The sequence below is a fragment of the Calidris pugnax genome, unplaced genomic scaffold (assembly GCF_001431845.1).
Source record: "Calidris pugnax isolate Ruff unplaced genomic scaffold, ASM143184v1 scaffold318, whole genome shotgun sequence".
Lineage (NCBI taxonomy): Eukaryota > Metazoa > Chordata > Aves > Charadriiformes > Scolopacidae > Calidris > Calidris pugnax.
In genome coordinates, this window is record NW_015091062.1 from 1,063,403 (window position 1) to 1,078,691 (window position 15,289).

Here is a 15,289-nt window from a genome sequence, read left to right on the forward strand (position 1 = left end):
GTAGCAAAGTGACACGTGCGGTTATGGAAAGCGTGTTTGGGATGAGGCAAACGGTGCCTTCAAGCTGCTGGGTGTTGAAAGGCACAGCGTGGCACAGGTTCTGTCCACCTGCATCCCCGTGTCCCTCCCTCCCTCCACGCCAGCAGGCCGCCACCCGAGGGCCACCACAGCGGGCAAGGCGACCGAGACCAGCGCGGCTGAAGCCAGGCCAGGCCAGGGGCACGGAGCGGCCGTGGGCGCCCTCCCTTCTCCCTCAGGGACGCTCTGCCGCAGGCGGCCGCCCTCCAGGCAGGCCGAGAGCCCGCCGCTTCTCGGGCAGGACGGACAGACGGGCCGTCCCCGCCTCAACACCGGCTAGAAGCACGGCCCCGCGCATGCGCCGCGCTAGGCCGCCACCGCTCCGGTCGCCGTTGAGCCGCCGACCGCATCCGCGGCGGTAGGGGGGGGAAGAAGGGGGGAGAACGGGCGGGCGCCGCTGCTGCTGCGCTTGCGCGGGCTGTTCCCGGGCGGAGGGAGCGGAGCGGCGGGTGGCGGCGTGGCCGGCCGTGCGGGCAGGCGGGCGGCCGGCGCTGCGTGCGGCTGCCGCTGGGCATGGTGAGCAAGGGGCCGCTGCTACGCCTGTTGACCGCCATCAACCGGAGGAGGATGAAGCTGCTCATGGGGCTCGCCTTCCTCGCCTATGTCGCCTGTGAGTGAGTGAGCGAGAGAGCGAGCGGGGGTGGCGGGGCGGGTCTGGCACGGCCGTTCATTGCCCGCTGGCCTGGGCGCCCCCCAGCCCCTCGCCGCCGGAGGGGGGAGGAAGGAGACGGCGGCTCCTTCCCGCGCCGCCCGTTTGCGAGGCGCGGCAGCGCGGCTGCTCCGGCCCCGCCAGGGAAGGGGGCTCCGGGCAGCCCCCCGCGCCTCTGGGCGGCGGGGTCGGGGGGGATTTCCTCTTTTCCCCCACTTTCCCCGCCTTCCCGCCCCGCTGAAACTTTCCCGAGTCCGGCGGGCAGCCGGCTAGGCCGTGGCGGAGGGCGCCGGCGGGGCTACCGGGCGGGCGGGCCGCGCCGTGCCGGGGGGGCCTGTCGGGTGTTTCCCCCCGTGCCCCGCCGGGAGGGCTGGGCGGTGAGGAATCCCCCCCATCTCCCCTTCGTGCTCTGGGGGCCAGGCGGCCGCGCTTCCTCTCGGTGCCCGTGGGGAAGGGGCAGCCGGAGGCTTGCTAGGGGCCGAGCCCCGGGCGTGGGGTGAGGTGAGGTGGGGCGGGCCGGTGGAGGCCGAGGGGGGAGCGGCGGGAGCCCGACGTGGCTCAAGGAGCCTGTATTTCCGCAGCCGCTCGGCGGGTCCGCGCTTCGTCCGCCTGGATCTTAAGCTGGGAGCTGCGTGAGGGGAACCCAGCCTGCGGGGAAGTTCTCCAGGGCAACCCCGGGTCTGGGTTTTGTGAAATCCTCTGGTGCCCTTTTGGGGGCTCAGTAAATAAATGTTTGCTTGTTTGTTTACGAGCTCAGGACGTAGCTGGAGTCTTAAGAGCCTGAAGAGAGGCACAAAGGTATTTGGGAAAGTCTTAGAATAACCACTGACAGGCATGTTTATGACTTCAGTTATTAGGCGTGAGTCAAAGGGAGTCTCGGATTTATAACGTTGTCCTGTCAGCTCTTTTCTCTTTCTTGTCCAGATCTTTTTGTTGCATTTTTCATATGCAGTTTGTTTAATGTTAGCCTGTTGTGTTTTCAGACTCAGGTAGATTTTACGTAGATGACACATCACGAGGAAGGATCTTTGAAGCCTTGTCAGCTTAGCTAGGGACGAGTGATTCTCATGATGCTTCAAAACACGCATAGGTGAGGTAGCTTTGGGGATGGGTGTGTGTATCAGATTTAGGATCCTCCCTTTGCCTTTGGGAGGGTGGAGAGGTACAACTCAAGGAATTTGGCAGAAGGGGTGGTGTTTCCTACCCCAGAAACACAATGTAGGAATTCCTTGTCTGCCATATGTTACTGTGTTTGCAGGATCTCGTTATTTAGATACTGCTGTTAACGTTGCAGTTACATGCCAGCTCTGACTTTCAGGAGAGCTTGTTTGCCCAAGTGCCTTCAGGTTCCATGCATACTGAAGCAGGGACAGCTTAGTGTTGGTTCTCATTTTGAAAGGGCTTGATGTTTTGCCACAAATGGTACTTAATTTTGAAAACAAAGTTAATAGGCTGCTGTGAAAATACTGGAATTGAGTGGCAATTGACATGGTGATTGGGACCTGGTTATTGGTTAGATTCTGTGGACAGTAGTTAGTGTTTACTGTCTAGCTTTGTGGGTGAAAGTTAGCCTTAAGGAAGGGAAAAACTGCCATATGATTTCTGCAGCCTAGGCTGTTAAGTCATAGAAGTCTTCTCACCGCTTGTCTCTGGTTGTTCTTTGGGATTCAGAAAAAATGGTGGAGGAGAGGGTCTGCAGGTCAATGTGGCAAAGAGTTTACAAAGGCTGATGCCTGATGAGAGTATGTTTTTTTGGAAATCTAATGTGTCAAGTTGCTGTCTTTCTCAGTTTTTTCACTACTGGTCAAAAGTAGTGGAATCATTAGTTATGGCTCTGGTGTCTTTTCAATAGTATGATATACTAGCAGATGCCACTGATCTAATAGAGTCTAGAGAGACTATTTTTTGTTTCCTTTTCTATGGAAGTGATTATGATCCCATCCTCCTATCCTAAAAGTGCACTCCTTGCAATATTACTGAATCATCACTGTGCTCTGCTTGCAGTCAGATAATGCCAGACTAAAATAGCATAGAATCTGAGAAAACTGAGCTGCTGGTGTAGGTGTATGTGCTGGCACTTCTTACACTCCTCCTTTCTCAAGTGCTCTCCAAATGACTAAGTGTTTTCAGGCTGTGCACCTCCTTTCCATGCATATCCATTCAGAGTTAGTACACGGGGAATCAAATTTGGAGCACATTATGTTACAGGGAATGAAATACTTAGCAAGTGCATTATTTTTTTATGAACTAGGAGATAGGACTTTTTTGATAGTGCCATTTGTTCAGTTTGTGTGTGAAACCCCGAGAGAGCATTTAGGGAGCATCTCTTCTAAAAGTGTCTTATTTCATAAAAAGCTTCTGCCTTTTAATGCAGATTTGTTACAAACATGCCCAAAGAACTTCTCTGTGAGAGTTTGCAAACTAGAGGAAGAGCTTAGTACAGGCGGTTGAAAGGCCTGTATCTCACTCTCAAGAATCATTGAGTGGCTCTCTTGGTAGTTCCACAGCTCAAGGTGCTGGATGGCCAAGCTGCCTTAGGTATGCCAGCTCCACATCTCCCGTATCCCACCAGCATCCGTCACATACAAGGACTTAAATTTCTGTGCTGTGCACCAGGAGGTGGTCTGGACTAAAATCACCTTTTCAGGGTGGGCAGTGTGGGTATTCAGACAGCTGTTTTGGCCCAACCGAGGAGGCTGTGCAGTGGTGAAATGGGCAGCTGGCAGTGCTGTTGGCAATGTTGCTGTCACATGCTTTGCAGATCTACAGTTAGTGTCTCATCTAAGGAGACTTGTTGATGTTACTTAAAGTGCCACTGTGACATGAGGTGCACAGTCCGTGCACTACTCTGCTCTGCCCTGGTAAGGTCACGTCTGGAGTACTGTGTCCAGTTGTGGGCTCCCTAGTCCAAGGACAGGGAATTGCTGGAGAAGGTACAGCAGAGGGCTGCAAAGATGATTAGGGGACTAGAACATCTCTCTTATGAGGAAAGGCTGGGGGACTTGTGTCTTTTTAGTCTAGAGAAGACTGAGGGGGGAACTGATCAATGCTTATAAATACTTACAGGGTGGATGTCAAGAGGACGAGGCCAGTCTTTTTTCAGTGGTGCCCAGTAACAGAACAAGAGGAAATGGGCACAAACTTGTACATAAGTTCCATCTAAACATGAGGAGGAACTTTTTTATTTTGAGGGTGACAGAGCACTGGAACAGGCTGCCCAGAGAGGTGGTGGAGTCTCCATCTCTGGAGATGTTCAAAACCTGTCTGGACACGTTCCTGTGCAACCTGCTCTGGGTGGACCTGCTTTGGCAGGGGGGTTGGACTAGATGATCTCCAGAGGTCTCTTCCAACCCTATATCATTCTGTGATTCTGTCAGGCTCACATTAAAGATACCCTGAACTCTTTATGGGCTTGACTGATTTCCCTAGTGGCACTTAGAGTGAGAAGGATCCTTACTTTATATCTGGGTTTGAATTAAAGTAATATTTGATGTCTCATTTACAGAAATGAGACAAGATTATCTTTAAGGTCCCTTTCAATCCAAACCATTCTTTGATTCTATGAAAGCTAATCTCTATTAATAGTTATTAACTTGAAACAGTGTGCTAGACATAGTTTGTGTATATAAAAATAGAACCCCAGTGGAGCATTTCCATGCAGCAGGCAGTTAAAAACTGTTGTGACTTAAGTGATTGTTCCATGGCAAAACTGAAGAGAACAGAATTTAACCAAATTACATTTACCTTACCTGTAGGCCCTAGGTGAAAGGGATGATTTTGTTCCTGATTGCCCAAGTGATCAATCTGGAGATGGTGCAGCTAGTGAGCTGTCAAAATCACTCTGTAATCTGGTAGAATGTTACTCACTTTTTTTTTTTTTTACTCACAAGTATTTTTCAGAATTAGCTTAGTTGACTCACTTGCAGTGCTGTTTTCTTCTGTGAACATTGCATGGCTATACTGTGCTACGTATAATGGGAAGCCTTGCCCAAAGGTTGACTTTTCATTGCCCTTTTAAAGGGACAAAGCCTTCCACTACAGCTTGTCTCTGATTTAAACCCCAGCAAGATACTGCAGGAGTGCTAGTGCCAGCCAAAGGAGGGGGAGGCATGTGGAAGTGAACTGAAGCAAATCCTTTCAGTCATGGGTTACATGTGCATCATCTTGAAACTGTTGTGAAACCACAGCTTAAGAACACAAGGTGATTATAAACACAAATGAAGTGGATTTAATACATTTTTGTTGTCTGTAATGAGAAATGTAGACAGATAATAAACTAGCAACAAATTAAATGGGTATTGTTAAAAAAAATCCGGTGTCACCACAACATTAGGAACTTATATGCAGGTTGAGAGTTTTATTTTTGAGAAGCCCACCTGTTTTGGGGTTATGTCAATACATAGACACCTTAAACTTGTTCCTTTTAGAGTTTTAAATGTTTATTCAGCTTTATATGGGCATACTGAGATGCTTCAGTGAGGCTGTCTTTGTAGGATCAGGACCTTATTTAAGTTGTTGGAAATACCGTGTAAAATTTTGTAGCCAGGATTTAAAGATCAGAGCTGATAAATCTGCATGGTTTCCCTTAATCTTGATGCTACTGTAAATAATCTACTGATGTCTTGGTATAACAAGGGAGTTGCATGTTCTTAATGAAAATAAAGTTAAGAGCTCTATTTCTGGTAAAGTAGAACAGCTCTCTTTGCGTATTTGTAGATCAAATAGTTCTCAGGAAGTGTGTCAGTAGCCTTGTTTCATTTCCAAGGGAAAAAAAGAAGGAAGGGTGCTGTCATGAGATCGAAGCTTAAGACCTTGTTACCTTTATAAGATAAATTACAGCACAGCTACTGAAACAACTTACAAACAAAATGTCAAAATAATGTGAGGGAAGTACATCCTGCAGTATAGTGGCTTGACTTCTCCCAGCAACCTTGGTTTCCATGGTTGTTACTCTTTGTTTTACAAGGTTAGCCGTTTGTTTTTTGTCAGATTTCCATCAGCTAGGAAGAACATAGTGTGATTTTCTCAGAATATCAAGGTGTGAGTTAAGCTTTGTGGTTTGAGTCTTGCCAGCCCCTTGGATGTTGCTTGTCTTTCATGTGTTCAAAACAAAGGTTAAATACTGCTTAATGTTGTGTTCTGATAAGCTTTTACTTTCACTTTTCGTAATAGAAAAGTAGCTGTGAATTTGGTCCTGTCCTGTTGCTTCAGGCTAGTTATTCAGCACTGCTGTGGAGAATACCAGAAATATTTCTTCCCCAGGTGTTTTACAACTAGACAGCAGGATTGACTGGGTACGGAAGAGTTAGAAATGGTCTGATATGACATCAGGCCCGCCTGCTTTTTGTGTCAGCATGCCATGGATTCTCCACCAAAAAAACCCAAACCAAAAACATTTGCTTGCTGGCTTCATGTCCTGCAGAGCTGCATTTCATCTGTGGGTTTATGCAAATAAGTTTACTGTCTTCAACAGTTTACACTTCCCTGCTCACCAGGCTTCCTTCCAACTAGCCGTAGCCATGTAGCTTATGAAAATTTTTTCATGCTTCAGTTGAGATAAATGGACTCCAACTCTGCTTTGCTAGCCACTATGTTTTAAGCCAATTTTTTGGTATCCTGGAGAAATGAACTTGTATGGTTCCCAGCTTATCTCCATTTAATAATTCTCTCTAGTATCTGTCTTGAATACTTTATCCTGACTTAGTATTTGTCTGTTCTGTTGCATGTGCAGGAGGTGGTGCTGCCATCATTCTAATCAAGGACAAACACTCTAAGGAGCTTTCATCTTCTTTCTCCTTTGTGCTTTTGCAAAGGGGCAGTGTTTCCATGTCATTTACATTGCTTATTTCAGTTCTATGAGTTTGGTTGACCAAAGCAGAGTTTAGTTGAAACTAGTAGTTTTCAACTTCTTGTTTGTGGACCCTAGGGAGGGAGAGGTGGGGATTACTGCACCAAGTTACCTAAAGGGGTTTGTAAAAGATAACTGGGAAAAGTGAGTTTGTTTCAGTTACAGTGCTGACCATAGGAGCATGGCATAAGTCCACTGAAAACACTCCTTGCACTCAACAAACTTGAAGTGCTGAAAATAATGAGTCGAGACCCTTCGTTTGAGTGTCACCCTAATTTTGAGTCATGTTACCTTGGGTGCCTGGGGTTTGACATGCATGCTGATGCATCATTGTTATCTTAGGAAAATGGAATATTCTCTGCCTCTTTGAGTTCCTTGAGAAATGTCCCACAGTTCTGCTAGCCATGTCTGAGAAACCAAGGGAAACTAAGGGAAGGTCAAGGACTAAGTTAAAGATGTCAGTTTCCCTTTTTTTTTGTTTGTTTGTTTTCAAAGGCATTTGAAAAATCAGGGCTGCCAGCTAGATTGGGGAAAGCATGTTTTGTGTAAAATTGCATATGATATAGTCCAGTTGTTGAGATAACAGTTCTGCTGCTTTATTTTTCCTTCACTTGAAATAGGGAGATGCGTGGCCATAACAGCAGCGTGTACAGGTCTGTTGGCTTAGAAAGTTGCTCTTGGTTTCTTTAACCTGCCATGTTGCTTTAAAGCAAAGGGGAAATGGCTTTTCTCAATACATTTTGTGCATTTGAATTATGTAGATCGGATTTATCTGGTGATAGATGTCATTTCATAGTTTTTATTCATCATCTTCTGCTGTTTAAGGAAATACACTTAGGGTTTTCAGTTCTTTCTCTATTTTTAAGTGAAAAGGGGATACAGGGATGTTCGTAATTTAGATTGCTTAGCTTTCCCATTGCTGAAATAATTTTGACCCGAATCAGAATGTAATTATTACATAGTACTCCAGTTAGATATAGGTCAAAGTCCTTCTGTTGTTTCCCTTGGGAATTCAAACCTTTTATAGGCAGTCAACATATTTGCAAACCACTTTGCTGTTTCAAGCCAGTAAATTCAAAGCTAGAAAGTTTTATAATGTCCAGGCACACTCAAGTATATGTAGTGATGGAAATCAAGGATCCTGTTTGGAATTTCATAATGGTGATGAGTTATATGCATTCTGTTTGGGGTTTTTTTTGTAAATAATGAATTTATTTTTTTTTTCTCTGTTTGTAGTGACTAACGATTGGAGTGCCTTACGTTACTTGTGGCAAAATACAAAGGATAGACAAAAATGGATGAGTAGTGGTAAAGAATGGTATGCTAAAGATATGACATAGGAAGGAACAGAAACACTGAACAGAGAACTGAGAAAAAGACTTAACAGAAGAGCTGGAAAGAATTTGCCATCTGGGAAATGAAAAATAGCATTCAGTCATAAAGTGATGATGCTAAGTAAAATGATAGAACAAGTATTCATGGTTAGCTTCTTATCCAGTATGAAGCTCCATTAACTCTTGTAAAGAAAGAAAATTTGCATAATGTTATATCTCACAGCTGTAGGAGTCTATCAGTTTGCTAAAGCTCGGTCTTGAGGTACAGAAACGTTATCCTGGTGACTATGTTGCCTTTATTTTGCTAGGTGATGACTAGTTGAAGGATTGACAAAGAGAGGTGATGTTATCCAAGTTAGAGAGAGTATCTTCCCTTCAGAAAACCCTGTATCCTGGTGTCTAGAGTACTTCCCGTGTGGAAAAGCCACAGTTCCTACCTGCTGTGTTTGATTTGGGGCAGGAACTTTACTGTTGAACAAGGCGTCAGTTCAGGAAGTATAACAGGAAGAACTAAGTGCTGTATAAACATCTGTATAGACATATCAGAGGAGTAGATTTTTTTTTTTTTTAACTGAATATTCAAGTTGTTGTGCATTCCCCAAAGGCATAATCATAAACTTCACCCAGGAAGGTGACATTCTGTAATACAAAGTTATGATTAGTAATTGTATGTTGTTACCTCCACAAATATTGCAATGTATTCTCATCAGTATAATAATTTTCTAAAGCAAATTAACAGCCTACTGGAATTACAGATAGAATCCAGCTGAGGATTTTTTTTTTTTGTTATGGAATCTAGACTATAAAATGCAGTTTGAAATGCAAATCATAGAATGGTTTCTCTTGGAAGGGAACTTTAAAGATCGTCTAATCCAGCCCTCTTGCCATGGGCAGGGACATCTTTCACTAGACTAGGTTCCTCAGAGTCCCATCCAGCCTGACCTTGAATGCCTCCAGGCATCCACAAATTCTCTGGGCAACCTGCTTCAATGTTTTACCACTCTCAGAGTAAAGAATTTCTTCCTTCCTAATTTAAACCTGCTCTCTTTCACGTTAATGCTATTGCTGCTTGTCGTATCACTGCAGTCCCTGGTAAAAAGTTTCTCTTTGTTATTCTTATAAGCTCCCTTTAAGTACTGGAAGGTCCCATCCAGCCTGACCTTGAATGCCTCCAGGCATCCACAAATTCTCTGGGCAACCTGCTTCAATGTTTTACCACTCTCAGAGTAAAGAATTTCTTCCTTCCTAATTTAAACCTGCTCTCTTTCACGTTAATGCTATTGCTGCTTGTCGTATCACTGCAGTCCCTGGTAAAAAGTTTCTCTTTGTTATTCTTATAAGCTCCCTTTAAGTACTGGAAGGCTGCTATAGTGTCTCCCCAGAGCCTTCTCTTCTCCAGGCTGAACAACCCAAACTCTCTCAGCCTGTCCTCACAGGAGAGGTGCTCCAGCCCTCTCATCATCTTTGTGGCCCTCCTGTGGACTCACTCCAACAGGTCCATGTCTTTCTTGTACTGGGGACCCCTGAGCTGGACACAGTATTTCGAGTGAGTTCTCACGAGAGTGGAGCAGAGGGGCAGAATCACCTCCCTTGACCTGCTGGCCACACTTCTTTTGATACAGCCCAGGATACAGTTGGCTGGCTGGGCTGCCAGTGCACGTTGCCGGCTCATGTCCAACTTTTCCTCCACCAGTATCCCCAAGTTTAGGGCTGCTCTCAGTCCATTTGTAACCCAGCCTGTATTAATACTGGTGATTGCCCTGACCCAGGCTGGGCTGCCAGTGCACGTTGCCGGCTCATGTCCAACTTTTCCTCCACCAGTATCCCCAAGTTTAGGGCTGCTCTCAGTCCATTTGTAACCCAGCCTGTATTAATACTGGTGATTGCCCTGACCCAAGTGTGGGACCTTGCACTTGGCTGTATTGACCTTCATGATGTTCATATTTGCCCACTCCTTAAGCCTGTCAAGGTCCTTCTGGATGGTGTCCTTTCCCTCAGTGGCACTACTCAGCCTGGTATTATCTGCAAATGTGTCAAGGTTGTGCTCAATCCTGCTGTTTGTGTCATTAATAAAGGTACTGAACAGCACAGAACACAATACAGACCTCTGAGGGACACCAGTTGTTACTGATGTCCCTTTGGACATTGAGCCATTGACTGCAACTCTTTGGGTGTGATCACACAGCCAATTCCTTATCCATTAAGAGTCCATCCATCAAACCCATATCTTTCCAATTTAGCAACAAGGATGTTGTTTCAGAAATAATAGTTTCCCAAAGAAAATAATAGTTTTCTTTACATTATGATATACCTGATTGAGATCTGCAAAAGAATTAAATTAAGACTTTAATACGTCTGTAAATAATAAGCATTTTATTGCATTTTATGAACTCCCTTTGCCTACTTAACCTTTTTGTCAAATTTTCCTCTGGAGACAAAAAGCTTATTTCTATCAGGAGACTGAAGCTGCTGATGGACTGTGCAGAGTCAGATTTAAGGAAAAAAATCTCTCTGAAATAAAAAGTTTGGCTGAAGCAATCCACTCCAGACATTCAGAACTTATGATTTTGCTCTAGAAATTCAGCTTACGAATGTATATCAGTTCATATTGTTTCTGAATGCTGTTTCTGTTGATGGTGAGATCTGTTAACAACGAACATCACCTTATGCTCTTTTTTTTTTTTTTTTCTGAGGAGCAGAGGTTGTATGGAGAGGACAATACAGGGGAAAAATCCTCTGTTTTCAACTAAATCTTAGACAATAGTTTGTGTAAAAGTTTCTTTAACTGAGTGTCTTGAAAGTGCAAACACCAAAGCCATTGGGAAAGAAAATGGTTTTAAGAGAAGTTGCATCTGATTTTGGTACAGTTGGATCTCTATGGGCATCATGGTCTTGCTTTTTAAAAAACCTGTTTTAAAATGTGTATGATGCTGAAACTGATATTGTCACTAATAATTTTGGATTATGAGTGTTTATTTTGGTCAGTGCCTTGTGATAGTCTATGACTTGATTTTAATGTCATTTTAAAGAGACCCAGAGAAGAGGGGTCATCCTGGGGCAAAGGCACAGGCTTCCTTAGAGATTCTGGTTTTCCCACCTTCAGACTGTGATAGTGTTATTTTTCTGGTTCCCTAGCCTATTGTGGATGAGTTAATGCACACAAGGTTCCCAGAGCAGTTATCTGTGTTCTACAGAAACCTATACAGTAAGTATCATTGCAGATGACAGGCTCAAAGGACATTCATGTGAAAGCATATATCCTGTTCCTATATTCTGAGGATCTAGAAGAATAGCTTGCCTGCTATGAAATGCAGCGGGGCAGAGCTAAAAGTCTGACGATGACAGATAAGGAAGTGTGCATTTAATAGTGGCTACTTAACAGCAAATTGCTTGGGATTTCTGTTGTACTTTTTCAAGTGTGACTTAACAGATTCTGTGTTTGGATTTGGTTTGTGGGTTTTTTTTATTTTGGTTTTTTTTTAACTTCATGCAGGCAGGGTTGGCTTTTATCCAAAGGAATAGTCGTTTATGCAAAGGAGTAGTCCTCTTGAAATAGTACTTTACTGAAAGTAGCCCAGTCATTGTACTGCTCTGCATCCGGCACAATTTCAGAAATGGTCTTCTCTAGAAAAACCAAACAAACGTTGAAATTTCCAGGAATATAAATTTATCGAGTAGAAAGAAAAACGTTCTGTATTCATCTGTGACTGACTGGCTTTTGTGTAATGTAGTTTTGAGAAGTCTTGCAAATCTGCAACCATTTTACCATAAGGCTGTGCTTGCCAAATAGTTATAGCTTTATCTCTCAGAGACTGGAGGGGAAAGAAAAACACAACAACAAACCAAACAAAGAAGAGATAGGGGTTTTCGGAAAACCATGAGTGATTAATATTTAGTTTGCAAAATGTAAATACCTCTTTAATAACAATACTGTGATTAAGGCTTTAAGCAACAAATCTCTTTTTTAAAAGAACAGCTCTTTATTGCTTCATCTAAGGCATGTCATTTTTTTTTCTCTGGAAGCTGTCACTTTAAAGTGTAATGTCTGTGGGAGTGATTAATGCCTCTGATGTATTTCTAATCTTCATGGTACTTGCAATTAATCCTTGCGAAAATGCTACAATAAAAATGGTTGTTATCATCACTTTATGGAAGGGATGCAGTGGGTAGAAAGCATCCCAGAACAGATAGAGTCAAAACAGGACTACATCTTTCTCCTACAGGCCATTAAACCAGGCTCTCACTTGTCTCTGAACAATCCAGATATTCTGATCTCTTCCCTAATGACAACTTAGTATTACCTTAATCAGTCATTGGGTGAGATTTACAGATAGTCTTTGAGCAAATAAGCAGAACCTCTATTTCTTCTCTCTTGTAGGTGAGTGTCTTAATTGCTTGATGACAAGTCATGCTTCTGTCTGTCTAGTCCAATTAATCATGAATTCTTCCCTTGAATAGAGTTTCACTAGATGGCAGGAAGACTTTCTGTCCATGAAAGCTCTCTGGTTGGATGAATAGGAAGCTCTTCTTAGAGCTGTGTGTGTGGCTGTGGGGGGGTGAGGGTATGAAATCTCTAAGGTCTGAGAATTGGCACAGGACTGTTGTCCTGGATGAATACCTCTTGGCCTAAATGATTTGGTTTTAGAGTTGGAATTTTTTTTTTTTTAAGACTGACTTTTACATCGATGCACTCAGCTATGCTAGCATTTACTCATATTGGGTCCATGAGGAGCCTGATGCTCTTGAAAACTGGATTTATGTGGAGTGCCTGATTTATGACCTTGCTGGTATGGAAGCTTTTTTAACCATCCATATCTGCAGCTTTTGGTGCCTAAACTTGGTGGGCCTGTCAAGGGGTTTTATGGTGCCTATGAGGGTTTTTGTCCTGGACGTATAACTTTGGGTCATTCTGCTTGTGGATTTGGGCCCACTTGCCTTAATATGTTTCCATCATTCTTGCCTGAATGCCAAACTGGCCTTGGCATAACCTCTAGGTCAAGGAAGCAACAAATCAAGGAAATCTTCTGTACGCCATAGTCATACTGCTGGTTCTGCAGCTGTGTAAGCCTGTTATATAAACAATTGTGGTATGCATTGAGAAAAAACCCAAAAAACCTTAATTTCACTGTAGTGCAAAACCTTAGCTCGCATCCCTTCACCCTTGATGTAAGCTGTATGTGAACACGCAGTACCTGAAGAGATTCTTCTTAGAATTGTGCATTCAGAAGCCTTTGTGGGGGCAGTATTTTCAAGTGAGTTTCTGCAGTACCTGTCTGCATGTGAGAGAGACTTCAGAGTTCTTCATATCCCTCCGTATGGTATTTCCTATGTGGTTTATTTTGCCATTTCATTCTTTTTTGCAACAGTACAAAAATTTGCTTCCTAGAAACTTGATGGCAGGTCATGTACTCCTATAAAACTGGGATATCAACCACAATATTTCTGGAAGAACATGAATGCTTTCCTGAGCTCCTCTTCTCTGCTGTGGATACTGAGCACACACAATTAACACGTTTTCTTTAGGAAGCCGGTTTCTTGTATGCAATGTATCTGCACTGTCTTTGCAACAAAACTGGCAGGGTGGTATTTGTGGTGCAGCTGGTGACTCTGGTTGTTTTTTTTTTCATCAATTCCTGCTTCACCAGCTAAGCTCAGATGTTTCCTGACACCGTGTAAACAATACGATATGTTATTTGTATGGGTTTCTGTAGCCCGGAAAAATAACTGATTGCAAGTGTGGCTGAGTAATGCATAACTTGAGAATTCTGTACCTGTAGTTGCCAGATGATCATCATTCACTGGGGAAAAAACCAAACAAAACAAAAGGCGTTTTTCCATTAATGTTATCATAAATAATTCTAAAATCCTAGACAGAGGATATACAGACTTGTATTTAATTTATTGCTCAACACTGTATCCCTTCTTCCCCCCAGATAATTTACTTTATCTAATTAACATAAAATCCACAGTATTTATTAAATTCAGTTGAATTTTATTGGTCGTCTGTTCTAATATAAAGCTTCCTTGTCTTTTCCCAGAAGAGGACAGACGTTTTATGATACCACCACAGATATCACAACTGTAGTGCCCTCCTACAATTTGTATGGTAGTCACAGATTCATTTGAGTTACTCTTTGAATTACTCAGCAGCACTTAGTAAGTAAAAACAGTTCAGTGGCTGTGCCATCCCCTAAAAGGTGGAATAGCCACCGCATTACTCTTATCCTCACCCACGTCCTCTCAGCTCCTCTTTCCTGGCTATGTTTCTTCTCTTGGATGGAAGCTGCCTGTGACTGTAGCAGCATTTTGTTTTCTTGTTCCTGTAACACCTCATTGTCTGCTTGAATTCAATAAGTAATAATCATGAAAATGTACGTGCAAAGCCTGAATCTCAGAAAAATATTTCATTAGCTGCTACTTGAGACCTGAAGCACAGTTTACAAAAACTGAGGACACTTCAAAAGCTTTCTATATGTATGTTAATACTGCACATAGGCTGCTACTCCTTCTTAAGAGGTGTAATTTAGATCCTTAGGTTGAGCCTTGTTTCTGAAAGAGCAATTGCAGAATGATGTTCTGGCAATATTCTGGGTACAATTCCTGTGTTGCTTATTGCTGCAGAGTCCCTTATGTAACTGTTCTGTATTAACCTTGTTTGTCTTGACAATCTGAAGTTGTCGGCTCTAGCATAGCCTGGTTTATGGCTTCTCATTTTTTCACTTTAAACTACGTTCTGTGTCCTAGTTGAAAGTTAAAAGAAAAATCAGTGTTCTTGTCTTTGTGTAATCACATAAACCCTGAACAGCTTCAGAAGATAATTTTCTTTTCAGTAGAAAATAAATTGGGCAGATGAATCCTTTTGTGAACAAGGAGAAACAGCTGATACATGTTTGCTGGGCTATTTTACACCATGGTTTGTCGTCTTTAAAACTTTTCCATACAAAGAGTGTAATAAATGACCTTTGCTTGCTTAGTGAGTCATTTGGTTAGGTTGCTTAGGTACCTTTTGTGTCTCCATCACAATATATACATAATTAGAGAATTCACATGTGCACAAGCACTTGCTACCTTTGATGCAGGACTGTTGTGGCATCCCTTTGGACCAGTATAACTATCACGTGTAGTGTCCAGTCTTTTTACTCTTGTCAGTCTGCAGTTTCCAGTTGGGGTGGTTCAGGCCTACAGCACTCCTTTCTTGCTCTTGCCATTTTTTTTCAGTATCCCTAATAACAAGCCCGGAGCTCTAGTTTGTTTAATGTATGTGTAGTGTCAAATTATAGTTCAGAGAATTCTTGTACATTTTGTTTATGTAATATGGTGTGATATGTTTATCTGCCGATTTACTGGTCAGATAATTCTAGGTGTGCACTGGAATCCAAG

The 15,289-nt window shown here is 43.2% G+C and overlaps 1 protein-coding gene across 1 annotated transcript in view; it reads left to right on the forward strand.

Moving 5' to 3' along the window:
* The first annotated feature begins 506 nt into the window (after window positions 1–506).
* UXS1 (UDP-glucuronate decarboxylase 1) overlaps window positions 507–15,289 on the forward strand; it is a 63,290-nt gene continuing 48,507 nt past the window's right edge. Inside the window, exon 1 of the mRNA XM_014956717.1 lies at window positions 507–688. Coding sequence (XP_014812203.1) covers window positions 592–688 — 97 coding nt within the window. The 5' untranslated portion in view covers window positions 507–591. The remainder of the gene's footprint in view (window positions 689–15,289) is intronic.